Source organism: Epinephelus lanceolatus, chromosome 13, assembly GCF_041903045.1.
Source record: "Epinephelus lanceolatus isolate andai-2023 chromosome 13, ASM4190304v1, whole genome shotgun sequence".
NCBI classification, from domain to species: domain Eukaryota; kingdom Metazoa; phylum Chordata; class Actinopteri; order Perciformes; family Serranidae; genus Epinephelus; species Epinephelus lanceolatus.
In genome coordinates, this window is record NC_135746.1 from 500,001 (window position 1) to 524,534 (window position 24,534).

A 24,534-nucleotide genomic window follows, 5' to 3' on the forward strand; every position below is an offset into this window, starting at 1 on the left:
AGAAAACAGTCGATGAGACATTCAAAGCTGCCCCCCCCCCCCCCCCCCCCCAGCGTCACAGCGTTCAGGTGCCAAATCTGTGCCGTTTGTGCCAAAGTTGAGTCGGAGCTGCAGATCAGGTCTCATTCATCAGAGTTGGACTGACTGTGTTTGTTGCTCCTCAACATTTACAGTCAGGTAACAACACCTGAGTCAGCTGTCTGACCACGATGAGGGCAAAACAAACCCCCCCCCCCATCAGGTGAGGACAGACAGACCGGACCAACTGCCTCACAGAGTAAACAGGAAGTGACATTTCCCTCTGCAGCACAAACACACTGACACCTCATTTACATCCTGCTCACCTGATCTCCAGGTGTCAAACTGTAACAAGTATCTGGACATTAAAGTTCTCCAACGTGTGAAAGCACCACAGTGTGATCAATACTCTCTGTTATCGATCAACTGATCAGTCAGTCTGTCTGGACGCCAGTCGACGGTCCTGCTCTGGTTTCAGTGGTAACCACGGGTCTGTTCCTGTTGAAGGTGTGAACGCCCTGAGGCGGCGTGTCTGAGCATGCTCAGACCATCACAGCCCTGATCAGGTTAGAGATCTGACCTGGTTACCATGGAAACACATGTCTGAGTCACTTCCTGCTTTTTTTATTAGTTTGATTGTTTGTGAAGATGAAGTTGATCTGATTACTGTGGAGACTGATTTTATTATGTTCCTGTTTTATGTTTGTTTTATTAACTGTCTCACTCACACACTCACTCACTCACACACACACACACACACACACACACACACACACACACTGCCCTGCAGCAGCCTCGGGGACCAATCTCCGTTTAAAAATGCTTAATTTGAGGTTATCTTTTTTCCAGCTGAGTTACACACATCTCCAAACACGTCCCAGTGTCTGTTGTGTATCAGCTGACTCCACTGTTGACTTCGGCATTAAATATTTCACAAGCAGCTTTTGATCTGATCAAACCTGTGAAGAGTTCAGACTTGTTTCCCTGTCTGTCGGCGCTGCCTCGCTGCCGCTGTTTGGGCGTGTTTTGGTGGTGAAGGGCTGCGAAGCAAAGTGGCAGAAGTTTCAAAAAACGAAAAACGCACGCTTTCTTATGTAAAACATTAAAGCCGAATTGAACATCGATTCCATCTGATTCTATAAATCATTGTGTTGTTTTGTGGGAAAAAGCAATTTGATTCATACAAGCACGTGATCTTCAAATGTCTCTATTTCCTAACGGGGCTCTGCATCAGTCACCTCAGCTACATGCCATCAGAGCAGCGAGCTGACTTTGTTAAAGTGACCTGAAGTTTCGGATCCGACAGAGTGAGACAAACAAACACAGAGTGAGACAAACAAACACAGAGTGAGACAAACAAACACAGAGTGAGACAAACACAGAGTGAGATCCTGCAGCTCAAAGTGAAGCAGATGAAACAGACACTTCCGTGTAGACTCATCTGGGACAGAGTTTAAACCAAACAGGAAGATGAAGATGAAGATGAGGATGAAGATGAAGTCTGAACTCACCTCCGGGAACTTTAATGTGTCTCAGCTGCTGTCAGACTGTCTGTCCTCAGGTACATCCACTCCGTCTGTCTGTCTGTCTGTCTGAGGGACTGCTGCCACACTCCGAGCCTCTGCGCATGCGCCTCATTTAAAAGCATGACTGTAGCAGACCCAGCTGAGGGTTCATCATGTCTTCTGTCATAATCACCAAAGTGACGTCATTCATCAGCCAGTCACTGTAGACACAGAGAGGAGGGTTTGACTTTCACGTTTCCGGAAATAAAGATTTTCTCAAGGGACAAAAACACAATCAGATCTGAGCTTAAATCATTTGTTTGTTTTCTTAAAGTTACAATGTGTAATTTACATGGTTGTTTATTAGCAAATATCAACTATTGCTTTCATAAATATGTATTTACTAAAGTGTAATGCAATTCACATACAAATGGAAGCTTTCTCATAGGCTTAGAATGATTTCTCTTTATATATATACACAGGCAGGGCGCCGTCTGCTGGAGGCTGCCCTCTTGCGTCGCCATATTTGAATACAGTGGCCGAAAGGGATATACGCGCTTCGCCTTTCGCGTTTACCTAGAACTTGCTGTCACTGGAGACGGTTAAGGTGAAGCTCAATCCGGGGCGCTTCTGCGTGAACCTGCTTTGTACTTTTATGATTCTGTTGCACTTTAAATGGAGGAGCACACACGTTTTGCCCTGTAAGAGGGAAACCACGCCACCAAATAAAAGAAAAAGATCAGATAAGCGAGGACGGGACAAAACACAAGTGAATATCGGCGCTGCTTATTCCAGGTGGAAAGAACTCGTGAAGGAGAAGGATTTCACAAGGGATGCGGAGGTTGCCTGCTTTCTGCTAGACAGGTAATTCAATCTGATAATTTAAAATCATTTTGGCTTCATGTTTGCAACTACTTTTCCCTCTCGTCTAAGTTCCAGTGACAGCTAACGTTACGTTTACGTGCTAACGTTATCCTAGCCTTGGCTAGCGTTATCCCAGAGCTACAGCTAAATGGTTAGCCTAGCCTACAGCCTAAGGCCTGATTTATGGTCCTGCGTTAAATTAACGACGTCGCTATGTCGTAGGGTACGTGGCTACGCAGGAGGCTCGCCGTAGCCCCCGGCGTAGCCTGACGTGCACCTCCCCAAAAATGTAACTACACGTTGAGGTGACGCAGACCCAGCGCAGACCGAGAGGGCTGTGATTGGTTTGTTTGGTAGCAACACATTTCCGGTTCCGTATTGCCAGATTGCGCCATCCCCGCCATCTGTAAACATCTTCTGTTGCGATGTAGATGTTGCAGTATTAAGGCCCATTTATGCTCAACGTTCAATACGGATACGGACAGAGCCATCTGTCCGTGCTCCGCGTTCATTTCTCTGTGACCGGAAAAGCCGGAAGCTAAACAAAGAATCAACTAGAGACGACGATAACCATTCAGGAAAGGAACGCAGCCTCCTACCGCTCTGGCGGTGAATTGCGCCGCGACGAAATGGAGTGACAGAGAAGTTCGAAGGGTTCACGATGGCGTCATGGCTATGTCGTAGGTACGTCGTAGGTACGCCGCAGGACCATAAATCAAGCTTAATCTGTTGATTCCTCTCACGCTGCTGCGAAGGCTGCCACCCTCCTCCTCTCTCTGGGTAGCCGAGACACACCTCTTCGCCTGGCCGTTCCTGCACCGTCTCTACCCCCTCGCCCCCTTCCTCTCCCTGGTCTTCCTCCTCTCCCTCTTCCTCATCTCCTTGTGTCCTGTGGAAGAACACTCTAGAAACGCATATATTATAATCATACCAACCTATATTTGCCGCACTGTGCCTGACTACCACATAAAATGTGTTATTTTAGCGTTACTGTGCTAATGTTTGCTCGTGTTACCAAAACAATTAGAAATAAAACACTCCTAACATATATCTCACAGATAACTATATCTCACTGGTAAGCTATAACATATCGTAACATGGTTTAGATATCGTTGCTAGATATTCCTGAAAAACTCGTGGATGAATTAATCTCTCAGGCTTTTTGTCCTACGAGGCCACCGTCACTTACCCGACGGGAGGGGTGAGCGAGTGAGCGCTGCAATCTAGAATTTGACCGCTGATGTCACTGTTAGGGGGCGATCACACAGAAATGAGACACTAGAGACGCGGACACTTCAACGACGCTTGAAACGCTTATTCAATGCGCGCTAGCTACTGGCGTCTGACGGACACTCAATAAGTTGAAAATATTTTAACTTTTCAGTGTCTACAAAGACGCTTGAACGCAGGTCAGACGTGCCGTATCATAGGAAAACGATGGTTTTACTGGCGTCGCGTTTCTAGCATTTCATCTCGGTGTGAACACTCCCTTACTCACCATTTTCACACACCGAGGCTTCAATGATTTTCTGAAGAAAACAAAAGTTCTGGCTTTTTTTTTCTTTAAAGTTTTTTTTGTTGTTCTTTTAAAGATTTTGTTTTTATTGTTTTCACCATTATTCATCACCAGAAACACTGTGAGCCAAAGTGGGTTTGCCTCCAGTCACTCAGGAAAAATATTTGGAGCATCGGACAGTTGTGTTTAATTCAATGTGCTGATTTCTTCTCATCTTCATATTAAACCCTCAGGAACTGTTTGTGTCACAACCTGCAGATAAAGATTTAATATGTGTGTGTGTGTGTATGTGTGTGTTGATTGATGGTTCATTGATTATAATTGTTGTTAATAATATATAATCAGTGTGATAATCAGAGGTTATATTAAATATTAATACATCTGTGCCGCCCTCTACTGGACACTACAACACACCAGTTTAAACAGAGAAGAAGAAGAAGAAGACGAAGAAGAAGACGACGATTCAGGAAAATGTTTTTAAGTATAAAAATAGTCAGTGCAGAAAAGTTTAAATGAATTTAATACAGCTAAATAATTCAAAGACAATATAAAAAGCTTATAATATTTCTTTAACCTGAATGTTAAATAATCCAAATATTAGAATAAAGTTTTTAATTTTTAAATTTTGAATTTTTGTTTGATTATATTCATTGTGTGTTTCTCAAGTTTAAAACTTGTAGATATTGAAGATGATTTGGACACAAACTAATGTGAGGATCGTGTGCCTCAATGATATACTCTGCTTTACTGCATCATCATCATCATCATCATCATTATCATTATAATGATTATTAGTTTAAAACTAATAATAACTTTTCATACAGTACAGGCCAAAAGTTTGGACACACCTTCTCATTCAATGCGTTTTCTTTATTTTCATGACTATTTACATTGTAGATTCTCACTGAAGGCATCAAAACTATGAATGAACACATGTGGAGTTATGTACTTAACAAAAAAAGGTGAAATAACTGAAAACATGTTTTATATTCTAGTTTCTTCAAAATAGCCACCCTTTGCTCTGATTACTGCTTTGCACACTCTTGGCATTCTCTCCATGAGCTTCAAGAGGTAGTCACCTGAAATGGTTTCCACTTCACAGGTGTGCCTTATCAGGGTTAATTAGTGGAATTTCTTGCTTTATCAATGGGGTTGGGACCATCAGTTGTGTTGTGCAGAAGTCAGGTTAATACACAGCCGACAGCCCTATTGGACAACTGTTAAAATTCATATTATGGCAAGAACCAATCAGCTAACTAAAGAAAAACGAGTGGCCATCATTACTTTAAGAAATGAAGGTCAGTCAGTCCGGAAAATTGCAAAAACTTTAAATGTGTCCCCAAGTGGAGTCGCAAAAACCATCAAGCGCTACAACGAAACTGGCACACATGAGGACCGACCCAGGAAAGGAAGACCAAGAGTCACCTCTGCTTCTGAGGATAAGTTCATCCGAGTCACCAGCCTCAGAAATGGCAAGTTAACAGCAGCTCAGATCAGAGACCAGATGAATGCCACACAGAGTTCTAGCAGCAGACCCATCTCTAGAACAACTGTTAAGAGGAGACTGCGCCAATCAGGCCTTCATGGTCAAATAGCTGCTAGGAAACCACTGCTAAGGAGAGGCAACAAGCAGAAGAGATTTGTTTGGGCCAAGAAACACAAGGAATGGACATTAGACCAGTGGAAATCTGTGCTTTGGTCTGATGAGTCCAAATTTGAGATCTTTGGTTCCAACCGCCGTGTCTTTGTGAGACGCAGAAAAGGTGAACGGATGGATTCCACATGCCTGGTTCCCACTGTGAAGCATGGAGGAGGAGGTGTGATGGTGTGGGGGTGTTTTGCTGGTGACACTGTTGGGGATTTATTCAAAATTGAAGGCACACTGAACCAGCATGGCTACCACAGCATCCTGCAGCGACATGCCATCCCATCCGGTTTGCGTTTAGTTGGACGATCATTTATTTTTCAACAGGACAATGACCCCAAACACACCTCCAGGCTGTGTAAGGGCTATTTGACCAAGAAGGAGAGTGATGGAGTGCTGCGGCAGATGACCTGGCCTCCACAGTCACCAGACCTGAACCCAATCGAGATGGTTTGGGGTGAGCTGGACCGCAGAGTGAAGGCAAAGGGGCCAACAAGTGCTAAACACCTCTGGGAACTCCTTCAAGACTGTTGGAAAACCATTTCAGGTGACTACCTCTTGAAGCTCATGGAGAGAATGCCAAGAGTGTGCAAAGCAGTAATCAGAGCAAAGGGTGGCTATTTTGAAGAAACTAGAATATAAAACATGTTTTCAGTTATTTCACCTTTTTTTGTTAAGTACATAACTCCACATGTGTTCATTCATAGTTTTGATGCCTTCAGTGAGAATCTACAATGTAAATAGTCATGAAAATAAAGAAAACGCATTGAATGAGAAGGTGTGTCCAAACTTTTGGCCTGTACTGTATATCATGCCGTATGTTCTAACCAGGGTGGGTTGTTCTCATAACTTTAAGTATCTTGTTAAATGTTTAAAATCAGTAAATGTTCACATTAAACGTCGCGTGTTGGACGAGCAGCTGATTTCCTCTGATCTTCTTCTTCTTCTGACCTCAGAGGAGCAGAACGAAGAGAACTGGTGAAACTCAGGATTCACTTCTGACACATTAACAACAAACTGCAGATACAAACAAAGAGAGAGAAAATTCTTCCGCGTGTTGTTTCCTGTCTGAGTCGCCACGATCCTTTAAACTAATGAATACAAACATATGTGAACTCTGAACACGCTGAAGCTTCACTGGATTAGTCTGAACAAGTTTCAGCCTGTCGACAGCAAAACAGCTCTACTGTTTCTGTCTCTGTGTGTGTGTGTGTGTGTTTGTGTGTGAGGTCAGAAACAAACATGATTTCTCCAGTTTTTAATTTCTTCATGTCAACACAAGTCGAGCTCTTCACACGTCAGACGTAACGACTCTTCAAACCTTGGACTGAACTTGTTCCTGTCATGCCGACCTGTCAGTGACTCGCAGATACTTTTTTATTCTTTGAAAGTTTTTTAAGATTTTTTTCTTTAAAATTTCTTGTTAAAACGTTTTCTGATCTGGTCTCAACCACTTTGTCTCATATTTATGTCTCACGTTGTTTCTGGAGCGTCAAGGTTCGTCCTGCAGCTTTCAGCCGCCGCTCATGGCCTTCCTCGGTCGTCATGGAGACAGGTCAGATGTCATCACAGGGTCGAGATGTCAGAGATGTTTCAGGAACGTGTCGCAGCTGAATGTTTGTGACTCGTGCGGACGCTCAATCGCTCAGCGAGTTTGGTCAGTAAATAAACACACTGATTGTTGTTGTTTGTGACTTTATTGACAGTGAATGTTAAAAAGATAAAAACATGGCGGCAGCAGATTAAAACGACCTGAGATTAGAACATCTTCATATTTACAGAGACCCAAACACACACACACACACACACACACTAACATCCACAACCCGACGCACCGTAAAAACACCCTCACACACAAAACACAACACGACATCAACCTGCTCATGACGTCACACAGCTTCCGTGATCGTCACGTCGACAGGCCTGGTGACGTCATACAGGTTTGGTGGTGGAGTTGTAAACAGACGTTTCCTGCCCTGACAGCGGCACGTGGGCGGAGCTTGTGGGGATGGGCCGGTGGGCGCGCTCCTTCCTGGACTTGAGGAAACAGTAGGCGAGGACGGCCAACAGAGCCAAGATGGCCACCGACAGACAGACGGCCAGCGCGATGTTTCCTGAGGAGGAAGAGACGGTGAGGTCACTTCCTGTAACACTATAACTGTACACCACAACTACATCATGGTACTGATCAGAAACTACAAACTGTCAGCCATGTTTGTAGTTTCTGAGATGTAAATAAAGTCACCTGAGTCACTTTCCTCCTCCGTCTCATAGCGGTAAAACAACCCTTTGAAGAAGACGTTACGCTCTGCGGAGACAAAGAGAGGAAGTGACAGTGAAGAGTAAAACAGGAAGTGACATTAGGGAAAAAAAGAAAACAAAGTGTCTCAAATAAACTTTTGTGAATCCTAAAATCCGTCACTGTAAATCTTTGCTGATGTGTGAAAACGTCACGCTGGATGGTACCACGTGTTACTGCTACACGCAACATAGCACTCAATGCTACCATGACGTCCTGCATGACATCATCATGTTGTCCCATCAGGAAACAAGAACCTGAAGGAGGTCCAGGAGGAAACAGGAAATGGTTTTCAGAGAGCGACGCGCAGACAGCAGCTTGTCATCTGGTCACAGTCACAGCGTTGACACTGAGGTGACGCCAATCAGCCGTCAGAGATTCAAATGTTTCACTTCAGAGTTAAACATCACACCTCCTCCAGTTCCCTCGTCACCAGCTGTTGTTTGTGTTTTGCTGTTTGTTGTTTACACAGCTAACACGGTTTTAAAAACAGTGGTTGGAGGTGCTGAATCAGCTCATGTGTTCGACCAATCACTGCACGCTGACATCACTAACAGCTCCTCCTGTGCCGGGACAGAACCAGGGACGTTACTGATTCTGCTTGTCGCAGGATATTTAAGGAGCAGAGACATTTGTTCTCTCTCACAGACCTGCTTGGAGAGTTCTTGCAGCTTGTTCTCGACACATCGTCTGGGCAGAACTTTTTTCTTGTGTGATTGGTCAGAAATTTGAAGTGGGCGTGGTTAATGCGGAAAAGTGCATGTGACGTATGCTACAGTGGGAGGGGCCTATGAGGACCTCCCAGGAGTTCTGCACTGAAGTATGAAACGCCCTGGCCTTCTTGCATGTTCTCCTATGTTCAGGGCTTTGGCCTCGCTAACATAGCAGCTGCTCAGGTGGAAGCAGAGGAGCTGCACAGATCCATCCAGCAGCTCCACCATCCACAGTCAGCTGATTATTTACTGCTGAATTACAGCTCACAGCTTGCACCAACCCAAACATCCTGGTGCAGACTATTTACTGGAGTTTACCAGCCTGGTGTTCATTGTGGATAAAGGTCAATGATAAAAATCTTTGTCATAGTTTTCGGATGGGGGAACCAGGGCGGCCATGACCTCAGGGTCGGCCTGTTACAGGGTACTACAGTGTGTATTTGTGTGTGTGTGTTTTGTACCTGTCACTCCTTTGCACGTCTCTTTGCACTTCTCTTCTTCCTCAAAGTTGTTTTCGTTTCCGTCACAGCCGCCGTATGTGAAGCGGGAACACTTCCTGTCCAGAGGGTCGTAGTACCAGCGGCTGAAACTGGCCCGACATGGACCTGTGCGGGGGGGCTCCGCACACCGAGCTGAGGGGGGTGGTCATTAATGTTAGCATGTAGCCTGTTAGCTTCTAATGCTAGTTGATACAGAGACTGAAGAACTGACCTTTCCTCAGGTTCACATCGATGTCCAACAGCTCGTGCAACGTCTTGTTCACTGAGGAGGAGGAGGAAGATCAGTGCTGGGGGTTGAATGTTTAGTTCCTGTATGTGTGACCTTGTGTGGACCAAAGAGGTGTTCACAGACAGTAGGAAATCTGAGTTGTCCTTTATAAACACTGTGTACACACAGAACGAAGCCTGAAGGAGTCATACGACACGTCACACGTTAAAGTTACGATCTATAAAAACAAACCTGCAGGAAACTCTGATCCGTACGTACAAACAGACGTCTTTAATTTTATAACGTCTGTGACACGTTTAATTTCACCTCATGTCACACGATACAGATCCACGTCACCATGAACGCTGCAGCTGTGTCAGCACCTCGTACATCAGTGAGACAGAAGTTTTCCAGAAACATATTTCAGTTATAAAAATTAGAATTCAACTCAAATGTCACCTTGAACCCTGCTCATTATCCCATCATCACATTTACACCGCTTATTTATTTGTTATTATTTATTTACACTTGTGGTCAGCGGGGGAGCGCGCATCAAACAGACACTTTTAGGGCCGACGTCACGATGACTTTACAATGACATCATGTTATCAGCTGGAGGTGCAGCTGCCTCTCCCCCACAGGGCTGTAGGCTCCATAGGAGTGTTAAAATGTGTTTGTCTTGTTGTGTTATTGGGAGCCAGAATAGAAGGAGTCATGGCTCAAAACCAGCCGCCACTGCCCGTCAACAAAAACAAAGACAACTATGGTTAAATGTGATAAGACCAAAGGACTGGACGGAGGCCATCATCAAAAATGCTCACATGTGCAGCGCACACTTCATATCAGGTTAGGGAAAAAGTATTTCCTGTTGTAGGGATGAATAAGGTTATGTGTATTAAGGGTTATCATGTCCACCTCATCAGAAACTGGGGAGGGATTAAGAGGAAGATTGGATTTCTCTGCAACGCTAACTTTTTAGCACATTAGCTAACGTTAGCTTCCATAGCAAAACAAACAAGTGTGGTCCTCCTTTGTAAGATTGGCTTCCTGTGACATCATCCATCCACTGAGTGAGAGCATACGGGTCGGCCAGTCTGGTCCCGTTGGTCAGTGTTTACTTATTCAAGTAACACTGGCGGTCCCGGAGAGTGAGTGACCTGACATGGTGCGTTGGTAAATTCAGTCTGACGCTCTACACTAAAATGAGAGCCCTGTTGGTGGAAGAAACGCAGCGTTATATTTCTACATGAATGAACCAACGGTTAAGTTAATCACACATTCACTCCGCTCGGCGCTCTGCTGCTCCGTCTCCACAGACAGAGTGTCCAGAGTGCGCTCTGCCACTCTGAGAGTGCGCTGCTCTGGATAACCCAACGCTACATTCAGACAGCGCTCCCAATTTATCAACGCTCCAGTTTGTGTCAGAGTGCGCTCCCACACTCACAATGAGTGTTTCTGAACGCACCACTCACATCCTCTTCCTCCATCGTCTGAAACAAGACAACACAACTTGTTAGCTAGCGCTAGCTAATGTCTGTGGAGAACTGTTTTGCCTCCAGCTAAGCCCCGCCCACCAACAAACATCACACTGTTCACTAACAGTAAAAAGGTCTATCAAAATATTTTTGGGTGCACGCCGTTTCCTGCTTTTGTCTGCGAGTACATTTTCAGTATGAATCCTACAGACTGTTTATAAATGAAACTCCTGGTCCTCATGTCGTCACGAATTCTGTGTGTGTGTGTGTGTGTGTGTGTGTGTGTGTGTGTGTGTTACGTTTGCTGCAGTGCCTCTCGTCCAGCCCGTCACTGCAGTGTGTCACGTTGTCACACTCCAGACTTCGGTCCAGACAGCAACCGTTGTCACAAATCAGCTGATCGCGGCGACACGCCTTTCCACACTCCTCTGAACACACACACACACACACACACACACACACACACACACACACACACACACACACACACGTTTATCCTGCACTTCCTTCACATGTTGCAGAGCTGATATGAAGAGGTGCATTGTGGGACTGACCAGCAGCAGGTGGAGAGACTCTCCTCTCTGACGTCACTGAGACAGAAACAAACATCAGAAGGTTTAAGGACGAGTGTGTGTGTGTACTGTCATGTGTGTACTGTGCGTGTGTACTGCCATGTGTGTACTGCCATGTGTGTACTGTGCGTGTGTACTGTGCGTGTGTACTGCCAGGTGTGTACTGTGTGTGTGTACTGCCAGGTGTGTACTGTGCGTGTGTACTGCCAGGTGTGTACTGTGTGTGTGTACTGTGCGTGTGTACTGCCAGGTGTGTACTGTGCGTGTGTACTGCCAGGTGTGTACTGTGCGTGTGTACTGCCAGGTGTGTACTGTGTGTGTGTACTGCCAGGTGTGTACTGTGTGTGTGTACTGTGCATGTGTACTGTGTGTGTGTACTGCCAGGTGTGTACTGTGTGTGTGTACTGCCAGGTGTGTACTGTGTGTGTGTACTGTGCGTGTGTACTGCCAGGTGTGTACTGTGCGTGTGTACTGCCAGGTGTGTACTGTGTGTGTGTACTGCCAGGTGTGTACTGTGTGTGTGTACTGCCAGGTGTGTACTGTGTGTGTGTACTGCCAGGTGTGTACTGTCAGGTGTGTACTGTGCGTGTGTACTGCCAGGTGTGTACTGCCAGGTGTGTACTGTGTGTGTGTACTGTGTGTGTGTACTGTGTGTGTGTACTGCCAGGTGTGTACTGTGTGTGTGTACTGTGTGTGTGTACTGCCAGGTGTGTACTGTGTGTGTGTACTGCCAGGTGTGTACTGTGTGTGTGTACTGCTAGGTGTGTACTGTGTGTGTGTACTGTGTGTGTGTACTGTGTGTGTGTACTGCCAGGTGTGTACTGTGTGTGTGTACTGTGTGTGTGTACTGTGTGTGTGTACTGCCAGGTGTGTACTGTGTGTGTGTACTGCCAGGTGTGTACTGTGTGTGTGTACTGCCAGGTGTGTACTGTGCGTGTGTACTGCCAGGTGTGTACTGTGTGTGTGTACTGCTAGGTGTGTACTGTGCGTGTGTACTGCCAGGTGTGTACTGTGTGTGTGTACTGCCAGGTGTGTACTGTGTGTGTACTGCTAGGTGTGTACTGTGTGTGTGTACTGCTAGGTGTGTACTGTGCGTGTGTACTGCCAGGTGTGTACTGTGCGTGTGTACTGCCAGGTGTGTACTGTGCGTGTGTACTGCCAGGTGTGTACTGTGTGTGTGTACTGCCAGGTGTGTACTGTGCGTGTGTACTGCCAGGTGTGTACTGTGTGTGTGTACTGCCAGGTGTGTACTGTGCGTGTGTACTGCCAGGTGTGTACTGTGCGTGTGTAATGCCAGGTGTGTACTGTGCGTGTGTACTGCCAGGTGTGTACTGTGCGTGTGTACTGCCAGGTGTGTACTGTGCGTGTGTACTGCCAGGTGTGTACTGTGCGTGTGTACTGCCAGGTGTGTACTGTGCGTGTGTACTGCCAGGTGTGTACTGTGTGTGTGTACTGCCAGGTGTGTACTGTGTGTGTGTACTGCCAGGTGTGTACTGTCAGGTGTGTACTGTGCGTGTGTACTGCCAGGTGTGTACTGTGCGTGTGTACTGCCAGGTGTGTACTGTGTGTGTGTACTGCCAGGTGTGTACTGTGTGTGTGTACTGCCAGGTGTGTATTGCCAGGTGTGTACTGTGTGTGTGTACTGCTAGGTGTGTACTGTGTGTGTGTACTGCCAGGTGTGTACTGTGTGTGTGTACTGCCAGGTGTGTACTGTCAGGTGTGTAGTTACCTGTGACTCCTCTGCAGGCTGACAGACAATCCTCCTCAGACAGGAAGTTGTTGTCGTTTGCCTTACAGCCTCCGAACACAAACTTCTCACACTTTCCTGCGTCAGCGTCGTAATGCCAGCGAGGAAACGCAGCTCGACACGGGCCGACCTTCACTGGAGCCAGACAGTACACTGACACACACACACACACAGACGGAGAGATGACATCACACTCTGTGTCAGCAGCTCTACTGATGATGCCACAGATAAAGAGACAAACAGTCTGAACTCTGATGAAGGTCATGTGACGTGGCTAAAAAGCTGCTGATTGGTCGTTGAGTTGGTGGAAGAATCGGATCAATTATTCAAATAACAGTAGAAACACCACGTCATGACATCACCACGAGTCAGAGTACAAAGGTGTCTTCAGCAGGAAGACAAAAAAAGTCTAATTTTCATCATTTAAAATCAATGACATAATTTAAAAATCAATGACATCCTTTAAAAATCAATGACATCATTTAAAATCAATGAACTCATTTAAAATCAATGACATCATTTAAAATCAGTGTTCCATATTAAATAATTGATTTACTCAGCAGTGATAAGTGTGACGCATCAACCTCCAGAGGTTCTGACTAAACTGCTGACGGACACTTTTCTCCCACAATGCAACACACAGGAAGTTCAGGAGCTACTGACAGATCAATGTTCAGAGTCTCTGACAGACACATGATGATCATAACATCACAGCTGAACTGTGACGTCTCTCTGTGGACTGTTAGTACTCACACTGTCTGTGCACATTAACACACAGCGCAGAGAGAGAGAGTGTGTGTGTGTGTGTGTGTGTGTGTGTGTGTGTGTGTCAGTCAACACTCGACTGGTAACCATGGTAACATGTAGTATTTACAGTGTGTCAGTACTGCAGACATTCACATGTTGTTTAACAGTTTTATGACCTGAAACTGGAGCTGCGCCTGTTTAACTCATTCATGACCAGCTGCTTCCACCGATCACCAATCAGCAATCAATACAGCAATACAGTGATACATCCGATCAATCACATGACGCATCTCAACTGTTGTCTGCTAAAAGAAGTCGATACAAAAGTCAAGGTGACAAAATAACAGCCTCACAGAGCAGGTTCAGTTTCTGCAGACTCAGAGTGTGTGTGTGTGTGTGTGTGTGGCAGGTAAGCCAGTCGGACCAGTTTGAGTCGAGGTGTGGATCATAAGTGTTGTACCACAAACACTGATTCACTTCGCTGAACATCAAGAGACTCCATTAAACACTCAGAGTTTAACCGATCAATGATCTGTTAACCAATCAATAAAGCAGTTTAACTGATCAATAAACACTGATCAATAAAGCAGTTTAACTGATCAATAAAGCAATTTAACTGATTAATAAAGCAGTTTAACTGATCAATAAACACTGATCAATAAAGCAGTTTAACTGATCAATAAAGCAATTTAACTGATTAATAAAGCAGTTTAACTGATCAATAAACACTGATCAATACAGCAGTTTAACTGATCAATAAACAGTTTAACTGATCAATAAACACTGATCAATAAAGCAGTTTAACTGATCAATAAAGCAATTTAACTGATCAATAAACAGTGATCAATAAAGCAATTTAACTGATCAATAAACAGTGATCAATAAAGCAGTTTAACTGGTCAATAAAGCAGTTTAACTGGTCAATAAAGCAGTTTAACTGATCAATAAACACTGATCAATAAAGCAGTTTAACTGATCAATATAGCAGTTTAACTGATCAATAAACACTGATCAATAAAGCAGTTTAACTGATCAGTAAACACTGATCAATAAAGCAGTTTAACTGATCAATAAACACTGATCAATAAAGCAGTTTAAATGATCAATAAACACTGATCAATAAAGCAGTTTAAATGATCAATAAACACTGATCAATAAAGCAGTTTAACTGATCAATAAAGCAGTTTAAATGATCAATAAACACTGATCAATAAAGCAGTTTAACTGATCAATAAACAGTTTAACTGATCAACTGATCAATAAACAGTTTAACCAATCAACTGATCAATAAACAGTTTAACCAATCAATAATCCTTCATAAAACACTTCACCTTATCAATAACCTTTCAGTAAACAGTATAATTAATCAATAACCCAGTTAAGACAAACAGCAGAGTGGACTACATTTCCCATGAGCACTCACAGCTGGACAGCTCCTGGCTGAGGACGAGGACGGTGACGTTGGCAGCATGTGATTGGTCATTGGAGTCGGTGACGGTGAGCTGGAAGACGTATGAGCCGGGCTGACGGAAGGACACCTGCACCTGGTCAGGTAGGTCCGTCTTCTGCAGCTGTCATTCAAAAAGAACTTTATTTAAAACAGCTGGGCGCACAGTGACACATCTGTCTGCTGCTGACTCACAGAGACACAAAGACACAGAGACACAAAGAGACACAAAGACACAGAGACACAAAGAGACACAAAGACAGAGACACAACGAGACACAAAGACAGAGACACAACGAGACACAAAGACACAGAGACACAGACACACACAGAGACACAAAGAAACAAAGACACAGAGACAGAGACACAAAGACAGAGACACAGAGACACAAAGAGACACAAAGACACACAAAGAGACAGACACACACAGAGACACAAAGAGACAAAGACACAGAGACACAAAGACACAGTGACAGAGGCACAAAGAGACACAAAGACAAAGACACAGAGACACAAAGACACAGAGACAGAGACACAGAGACAGAGACACAAAGAGACAGAGACACAGACACAAAGACAGAGAGACAGAGACACAAAGACACAGACACAAAGAGACACAAAGACACAGAGACACAGACACACAGAGACACAAAGACAGAGATACAAAGACAGAGACACAGACACAGAGACACAAAGAGACACAAAGACACAGACACACACAGAGACACAAAGAGACAAAGACACAGAGACAGAGACACAAAGACACAGAGACACAAAGACACAGAGACACAGACACACACAGAGACACAAAGAGACAAAGACACAGAGACACAAAGACACAGTGACAGAGACACAAAGAGACACAAAGACAAAGACACAGAGACAGAGACACAGAGACACAAAGACACAAAGACGCAGACACAGAGACACAGACACAGACACACACAGAGACACAGAGACACAAAGAGACAGACACACAGAGACACAAAGACACAGAGACACAGAGACACAAAGAGACACAGAGACACAGACACACACAGAGACACAAAGAGACAAAGACACAGAGACAGAGACACAAAGACACAGAGACACAAAGAGACAGAGACACAAAGACACACAAAGACAGAGACACAACGAGACACAAAGACACAGAGACACAGACACACACAGAGACACAAAGAAACAAAGACACAGAGACAGAGACACAAAGACAGAGACAAAGAGACACAAAGACACAGAGACACAGAGACACAAAGAGACAGACACAGACACACAAAGAGACACAAAGAGACAGACACACACAGAGACACAAAGAGACAAAGACACAGAGACACAAAGACACAGTGACAGAGGCACAAAGAGACACAAAGACAAAGACACAGAGACACAAAGACACAGAGACAGAGACACAGAGACAGAGACACAAAGAGACAGAGACACAGACACAAAGACAGAGAGACAGACACAAAGACACAGACACAAAGAGACACAAAGACACAGAGACACAGACACACACAGAGACACAAAGACAGAGATACAAAGACAGAGACACAGACACAGAGACACAAAGAGACACAAAGACACAGATACACACAGAGGCACAAAGAGACAAAGACACAGACACAAAGACACAGAGACACAAAGACACAGAGACACAGACACACACAGAGACACAAAGAGACAAAGACACAGAGACACAAAGACACAGTGACAGAGACACAAAGAGACACAAAGACAAAGACACAGAGACAGAGACACAGAGACACAAAGACACAAAGACGCAGACACAGAGACACAGACACACACAGAGACACAGAGACACAAAGAGACAGACACACAGAGACACAAAGACACAGAGACACAGACACAGAGACACAAAGAGACACAGAGACACAGACACACACAGAGACACAAAGAGACAAAGACACAGAGACACAAAGACACAGAGACACAAAGAGACAGAGACACAAAGACACAGAGACACAAAGACACAGAGACACAAAGAGACACAAAGACAGACACACACAGAGACACAAAGAGACAAAAACACAGAGACACAAAGACACAGAGACACAAAGAGACACAAAGACACAGAGACACAGACACACACAGAGACACAAAGAGACAAAGACACAGAGACACAAAGACACAGTGACAGAGACACAAAGACAAAGACACAGAGACACAGAGACAGAGACACAGAGACAGAGACACAAAGACACAGAGACACAAAGACACAAAGACGCAGACACAGAGACAGACACACAGAGACACAAAGAGACACACAGAGACACACAGACACACACAGAGACACAGACACACAGACACACAGTCTCACCTGTTCAGTCTCAACTGTTCAGTCTCACCTGTTCAGTCTTAACTATTCAGCCTCACCTGTTCAGCCTCACCTGTTCAGTCTCAACTGTTCAGCCTCACCTGTTCAGTCTCAACTGTTCAGCCTCACCTGTTCAGCCTCACCTGTTCAGTCTTAACTATTCAGCCTCACCTGTTCAGCCTCACCTGTTCAGTCTCAACTGTTCAGTCTCAACTGTTCAGCCTCACCTGTTCAGTCTCAACTGTTCAGTCACACCTGTTCAGCCTCACCTGTTCAGTCTCAACTGTTCAGCCTCACCTGTTCAGTCTTAACTATTCAGCCTCACCTGTTCAGTCTTAACTATTCAGTCTCACCTGTTCAGTCTCAACTGTTCAGCCTCACCTGTTCAGCCTCACCTGTTCAGTCTTAACTATTCAGCCTCACCTGTTCAGTCTCAACTGTTCAGTCTCAACTGTTCAGTCTCAACTGTTCAGCCTCACCTGTTCAGTCTCACCTGTTCAGTCTCAACTGTTCAGTCACACCTGTTCAGCCTCACCTGTTCAGCCTCACCTGTTCAGCCTCACCTGTTCAGTCTCACCTGTTCAGCCTCACCTGTTCAGTCTTAACTATTCAGCCTCACCTGTTCAGCCTCACCTGTTCAGTCTCAACTGTTCAGTCTTAGAGGCCGTTTACACGTACACGGTGATTTTGATAAACGGAGACATCTTCCTTCGTTTGTGCCCTTCGTTTACACCCAAACGGAGATTTCTCCTCTGAAAACGAGTCTTTCTAAAAACTCCGGCCAGAGTGGAGATTTTGGAAAACTCCGGTTGCGCGTTTGCATGTAAACTGAGATAAACGGAGATAAACGGAGTTATAGGCAGCCCACGTCACAGTATGCGCCGGAACTTGCGCCTGTGTCAACAGTGCGACCTATGTTGCTATGGTGACAATGGATAAATGGAAGGCTTGAGCCTCTCGCTACACTGCCACCTACAGGTTTGGCATGCTCTTGTGTATATATACACGGGTAAGTGTAAACGAAGATCTTTTTGAAAACAGAGATGGTGAAATGTCCGTTTATGAAAATAGCCGGCGACGTGTAAACGGCCTCTCAACTGTTCAGCCTCACCTGTTCAGTCTCACCTGTTCAGTCTCAACTGTTCAGCCTCACCTGTTCAGTCTTAATTATTCAGCCTCACCTGTTCAGTCTTAACTATTCAGTCTCACCTGTTCAGTCTTAATTATTCAGCCTCACCTGTTCAGTCTTAACTATTCAGTCTCACCTGTTCAGTCTCAACTGTTCAGCCTCACCTGTTCAGCCTCACCTGTTCAGTCTCAACTGTTCAGCCTCACCTGTTCAGCCTTAATTATTCAGCCTCACCTGTTCAGTCTTAACTATTCAGTCTCACCTGTTCAGCCTCACCTGTTCAGTCTCACCTGTTCAGTCTCAACTGTTCAGCCTCACCTGTTCAGTCTTAATTATTCAGCCTCACCTGTTCAGTCTTAACTATTCAGTCTCACCTGTTCAGTCTTAACTATTCAGTCTCACCTGTTCAGTCTTAACTATTCAGCCTCACCTGTTCAGTCTTAATTATTCAGCCTCACCTGTTCAGTCTTAACTATTCAGTCTCACCTGTTCAGTCTTAACTATTCAGCCTCACCTGTTCAGTCTTAACTATTCAGTCTCACCTGTTCAGTCTTAATTATTCAGCCTCACCTGTTCAGTCTTAACTATTCAGTCTCACCTGTTCAGTCTTAACTATTCAGCCTCACCTGTTCAGTCTCAACTGTTCAGCCTCACCTGTTCAGTCTCACCTGTTCAGCCTCACCTGTTCAGCCTCACCTGTTCATACAGGACCAGGTTTTGTTTGTGTCTTAAAGCAGAGCAGATGAACCTGCAGGACTGTTGGATGGTGTTTGGTGTCATGGCTGCTGCCGTTCTGAACATAAAATAATTGAGCTAATGTCCCTGCGATTGTGTCCCATTGGTTACTTCCACCTGTGAAAGCCCCGCCCCCAGTGACTCAGCAGTGTTTACCTCTGTGCCGATGGAGCCGTTTCCACTCTTCACAGTCCAGTCATAGTCTGTGATGTGGGCGTTACCCAGCGCCAGGCTCTGAATGCCATTGAGTAACACTGGCTCGCCAAGCTGAACAATGACATCACGGCCTGCGATGGCGATGGGCGGAGGCTGTTCACCTGGAAACACACAGTGATGTCACGGAGAGGTGATACACAGTATGTATGTAATGTGATGTTTCCCTTATATTAGCATGTAGCTACATGTAGCAGTGTATGGAATGTAATGTTTCCCATACATAAGATAAGATAAGATAAGATAAGATAAGATAAGATACACCTTTACTGATCCCATAATTGAGAAATTCCAGTGTTACAGCAGTCAAGGAAAAAGAGTCAGATTAAAGATTTCAAAATTAGACTTAAAAAACTTAAATAACTAGGCGTGCAAATAAGTACAAAAATCCAAGAGTCGGCAATAAATAACAATAACAATAATAACAATAATGAAAATAATAGGAAGTGGATAATAATGAGCAGCAGTGAATGAAAATGAGCAGTGGATAAAGGGAGCACATCTAGTGCAAGTGATTGTATGTGCAAAACAGCAGACAGCTGTGGTGTCCCTAAAGTGTCCATGGTGTCAATAAAGTGTCAATAAAGTGTCCATGGTGCAGTCTACTGTGAGCAGTGCTGGTTATGTAGCCTGACAGCAGCAGGCAGGAAGGACCTACAATAGCGTTCCTTCACACACTTTGGGTGAATCAGTCTATCGCTGAAGGAGCTCTCCAGAGCTTTTATCTCCTCCTGCAGAGGATGGGAGTCATTAGTCCTCAGAGATGGCAGCTTGGCTGTCGTCCTCCTTTCTCCCACCACCTGCACAGAGTCCAGAGAGCATCCCAGGACAGAGCTGGCCTTCTTGATCAGCTTGTCCAGTCTACATTAGCATGTAGCTACATGTAGCAGTGTATGTAATGTAATGTTTCCCATACATTAGCATGTAGCTACATGAAGCAGTGTATGTAATGTAATGTTTCACTGACGTTAGCATGTAGCTACATGTAGCAGTGTATGTAATGTAATGTTTCCCATACATTAGCATGTAGCTACATGAAGCAGTGTATGTAATGTTTCACTGACGTTAGCATGTAGCTACATGTAGCAGTGTATGTAATGTAATGTTTCACTGACGTTAGCATGTAGCTACATGTAGCAGTGTATGTAATGTAATGTTTCACTGACGTTAGCATGTAGCTACATGTAGCAGTGTATGTAATGTAATGTTTCACTGATGTTAGCATGTAGCTAAAACGATTCACAAATCACTGTGTTCATATTCTTAACTTTGACACTTAAGGTTTAGTTTTTCCTTAGCTAAGGGAATTACTGAAGGCTGTTGCACAGACTGGGTTCCCTGAGTCAAGGAAAATATGTGAAAGCATTTACTGCCTTTGGACGGGAACTTCACCACAGCGTTCAGCAGACAGGTGACGGCGTCTGACACCAGGTGAGTGACGCAGCACACAGTTGACTTATGAACATGAAATACATGGTCAATAAATGATTGGATAGATCTCGCTGCAGAACAATTATTCATAGTTACGGAGCTGATAGGACGAAGCTTCTGAAAGTTGAGTGATCAAACTCCAGACATGGAGACGAATCATAAACTGACAACACTCGATCTCTCATCATGAAGGGGTCCATCATCGGATTCTCCTGGATGCAGGTCACTGTCCTCAGGACGCCTTCCTCATTGATCGCCTTCCTCATTGATCACCATAAACTCAGACATGTTGTCGCTGAGACGCAGTCACAGGTACCTCATGTGTTTATCCTGATCCTGGTTACTGAGGTCGTCTGAGCAACAGTTTTGAAAATGCCCCCGTCATCATTTTTTCGTTGTCTTTTTTCACATTGTCCAGTTGGACCGCTATCATATCGCTATTATCTGTGAGTCACCTGCGACCTGTGTTACCTGACTGATCTGGCTCCAACTTGTGTTCATGTAGAAACAAGCTAAGCTAAGCTAAGCTAACTGACAGTCTTTAGTTTGATCACGTTTGTAGTCCAAGGAGTTTTAAAGTCTCGTTAACAGAGATCATGAAAACCTGAGTCAGTGTCTCCGTCCAGCTACTGTTTGTCTCAGGCTGCGTTCACACCTGTCCTGTTTGGTTAAGTCGACCTCAGGTGTGTTTGCCATCTAAATTAATAACATCTGAATCGTCACGACGACAAACTGAGACATTATCAATACTTCACTAATGCACCAGTATTGGTTATTGATATTCCCTGATGTTGATCCTATTACTGATCTACTGATCGATATTGATATAGATCAATATTGTAATCGCCCTCCTGTATTGATTACTGATGTGTTGATTGATCCTGTCACTGATTTATTGATTATTGATTGGTGATTGGCTCACCTGCCCCCTGCGGCCCCTGCAGGTGTTTCCGGTACACGGCCTCCCGGATGTAGCTCAGGTATCCCTTCTGGTTCACGAACCTGCACACGAAGCGGTTTCTGTGGACGCAGTTGAACAGGACGCAGGTGCGGTTTTCCGCCGCAGCTCCGGTGCCGCGCGGCTCCAGCAGTGCCAAGTTGCAGCTCGGCTCCTCGCAGCACGCGCTCGTGCACACCTCCTCTGAGTGCACATGCGCGGTGGACAGCAGAGCCGCTCCCTCATTCACCGCGTCCTCCGCGTCCAGCACGAAGTTCTCCTGCACGACGCGGAAAGAGCCGCTGCAGGCCGCGTCCTCCGCCGCTCCGATGGGCCGCACGAGGGGGAGGGGGAGGAGGAGGAGGAGGAGGAGGAGGAGGGATGAAGAGGACGGAGGCATTCTCAGCTGCAGTCAGTGTCAGTGTAGCAGGAGGAAAAGCGTTTGCCGTCTCCGGACGCGTCTCGCCGCTCCGCTGTGACTGTCACAGAACCGGAAGTGGTTCGGTTAAGTCTGAATGAAACCGTGACGTGATGAAAGAGTGAAGAGTTCGGGACGAAGGCTGAAAGCTCTGCTGCTCTGCTCTGATCCTCAGGTGTGTCTCACCTGCTCACAAACAGGAAGACTCTGCAAACACGCCTCTCACTGGACAGTTGCACTGACGGCACACTGACGTCACTCAGGTGTGGCGACACCCGTGTGAAAAGCTGTTTGCCTGCAGGGGTTTCTGTCAGGGAGAGATTCCTCAGGTGAGGGGGGGAGGGGAACACACAGGGATGGGCAGTATTTCTATAACTTGTATTTAAAATATGTAATGAAATTACATTTGAGTATTTTGTAATTTGTTTTTGATAAGGCCGATAAAAAGCGACTGTAATTTGTAACTAAATACTTTTGAGTGGAGTAATTTTGTGTTTAAAATACTCAGAATACTTTCCCCACGAATCAAAAAACAAAAATAATAGGCTACACATTCTTATAATATTGGATATAACAATATTTTTTATTTATCTTTTTTAAAAATATTTTTTATCTATATGTTTTTTCAAACTTGGGCCCTTCAGTGACCTAGTGGTCTATTTTACTGGACTGTGCATAACATAGGAAACTATGTTGTTGTGGTTGATGCTTGGGATGAGTCTGCTACAAATGAATTGCCTCATGTGGGATCAATAAAGTTGTCTGAATCTAAATCTGAATCAATAAATAATATTTTAGGGTTGCCTACATGTCCCTAGCTTTCTTTTCTCTTTGTCATTTGAAAAAAGTTGAAATTCATTCATATGTTATTATCACAGTGTCTGTGAATATTTTATTTGTTGATACAAAGAAGTTTATGGGCTGTTAAGTCTGGTTAATAAATATACATATATATAATCAAGTTGTTGTCTTTTAATGGCTTTGCTTAGTTACACTTAGTTAGTTCTGTGACTGTTCACCAGAGCTTTGTGTTTATCCTACAGCCCAAACCTGAATACTCTGCTTCACCAAACTGTGAGAAAACAAGCACAAATTTGCAATAGCTGCGACCAAATTTGCTTCTATCACGCCATTAATGGAAGAATCATGGTTGTGCTTTCTGGTATAGTTACTCATGGTCTCTAGTTGCAGTATGCACATTTTGAGCATTTTTGGTCAAGGACTTTTTGAGTTATTCACGAAAAGCTTTGTGGACCGACCGACTGACAGAGTGACCTATAGAGCTGCGGGTCGCTGCTAAAAAGGCGGCAGTAGCTCAGTCCATAGGGACTTGGGTTGGGAACCGGAGGGTCGCCTGTTCAAGTCCCCGTCCGGACCAAAATATGGTGGCTAGAGGTGCCAGTTCACCTCCTGAGCACTGCCGAGGTGCCCTTGAGCAAGGCACCGAACCCCCCCAACCATGCGGGGCGCCTGACCAAAGGGCAGCCCCCTCACTCTGACATCTCTCCACATCTCTCCATACTGTGCATGTATAGGTCCTGTTTGTGCATGTGTGTGTTCAGATCTGTGTGTAATTGACAAGCAAGAGTGAAAACATTGAATTTCCCCTCAGGGGATTAATAAAGTAAATAAAATTGTAAAAAAGTATTTTCTGTATTTGAAAATACAAAATACATGTATTTTATTTATATATGTATTTATGTATTATTATTGACAGATATTATTTCATGAAAAAAGGAAAAGCAAGGGTTAAGGTGACAAAATAAAATCCTCACAGAGCAGTTCAGTTTCTGTGTGTGTGTGTGTGTGTGTGTGTGTGTGTGTGTGTGTGTGTGTGAGATGTATCAGAGGTGACCAGCAGAGAGCGCCGCAGCCTCGTTACAGTACACACACAGTATTTATCACAGTACAGTAGAGAACATTGATCTGGATTCTGCTGGGGCTGCAGGCTGGAACTCAGTGGACGGAGAGGTCAAAGGTCAAAGTGGGAGGGGGGAGGGGCTCTGACTGTATCACAGAATTAAAACTCAGATGTCAGATTTTACAAAATACTTTTATTAGAGAACTGATGCCACGGGCCA

At 44.8% G+C, this 24,534-nt stretch overlaps 2 protein-coding genes across 5 annotated transcripts in view; both read right to left on the bottom strand.

Moving 5' to 3' along the window:
* plekhg3 (pleckstrin homology and RhoGEF domain containing G3) overlaps positions 1-1,662 on the bottom strand; it is a 56,476-nt gene extending 54,814 nt beyond the window's left edge. The window contains exons 1-2 of one of the 4 annotated variants that reach the window (XM_078173590.1): positions 1,530-1,614; positions 978-1,058 (exon numbers count right to left, since the gene is read on the bottom strand). The gene's annotated coding sequence lies outside the window, so the exon portion shown is untranslated. Of the gene's footprint in view, positions 1-977; positions 1,059-1,529 lie in introns of all 4 variants that reach the window. The other 3 variants (XM_078173592.1, XM_078173589.1, XM_078173591.1) reach the window with 3 other exon arrangements.
* A 5,564-nt stretch (positions 1,663-7,226) lies between these two features.
* On the bottom strand, positions 7,227-22,658 carry LOC117270500 (kunitz-type protease inhibitor 1-like). Its single transcript, XM_078173597.1, has 10 exons — positions 22,021-22,658; positions 19,611-19,771; positions 15,233-15,380; positions 13,045-13,215; positions 11,298-11,333; positions 11,043-11,171; positions 9,272-9,322; positions 9,022-9,192; positions 7,794-7,856; positions 7,227-7,662 (listed from the first exon to the last, which is right to left on the bottom strand). Exons 1-10 carry the CDS (start codon positions 22,433-22,435, stop codon positions 7,481-7,483), a joined length of 1,527 nt encoding a protein of 508 aa, XP_078029723.1. The 5' UTR covers positions 22,436-22,658; the 3' UTR covers positions 7,227-7,480.
* Positions 22,659-24,534: the final 1,876 nt, after the last annotated feature.

Bases quoted from the DNA above. Each gene is read 5' to 3' on its own strand.
- LOC117270500 (XM_078173597.1), bottom strand. From the start codon at position 22,435: ATGCCTCCGTCCTCTTCATCCCTCCTCCTCCTCCTCCTCCTCCTCCTC. The intron at 13,216-15,232 runs GTGAGTGCTCAT...TGTGTGTGTCAG, and splicing joins CAGCCAGGAGCTGTCCAGCT to TGTACTGTCTGGCTCCAGTG. The intron at 7,663-7,793 runs GTGACTTTATTT...CTTCCTCCTCAG, and splicing joins GGAGGAGGAAAGTGACTCAG to GAAACATCGCGCTGGCCGTC.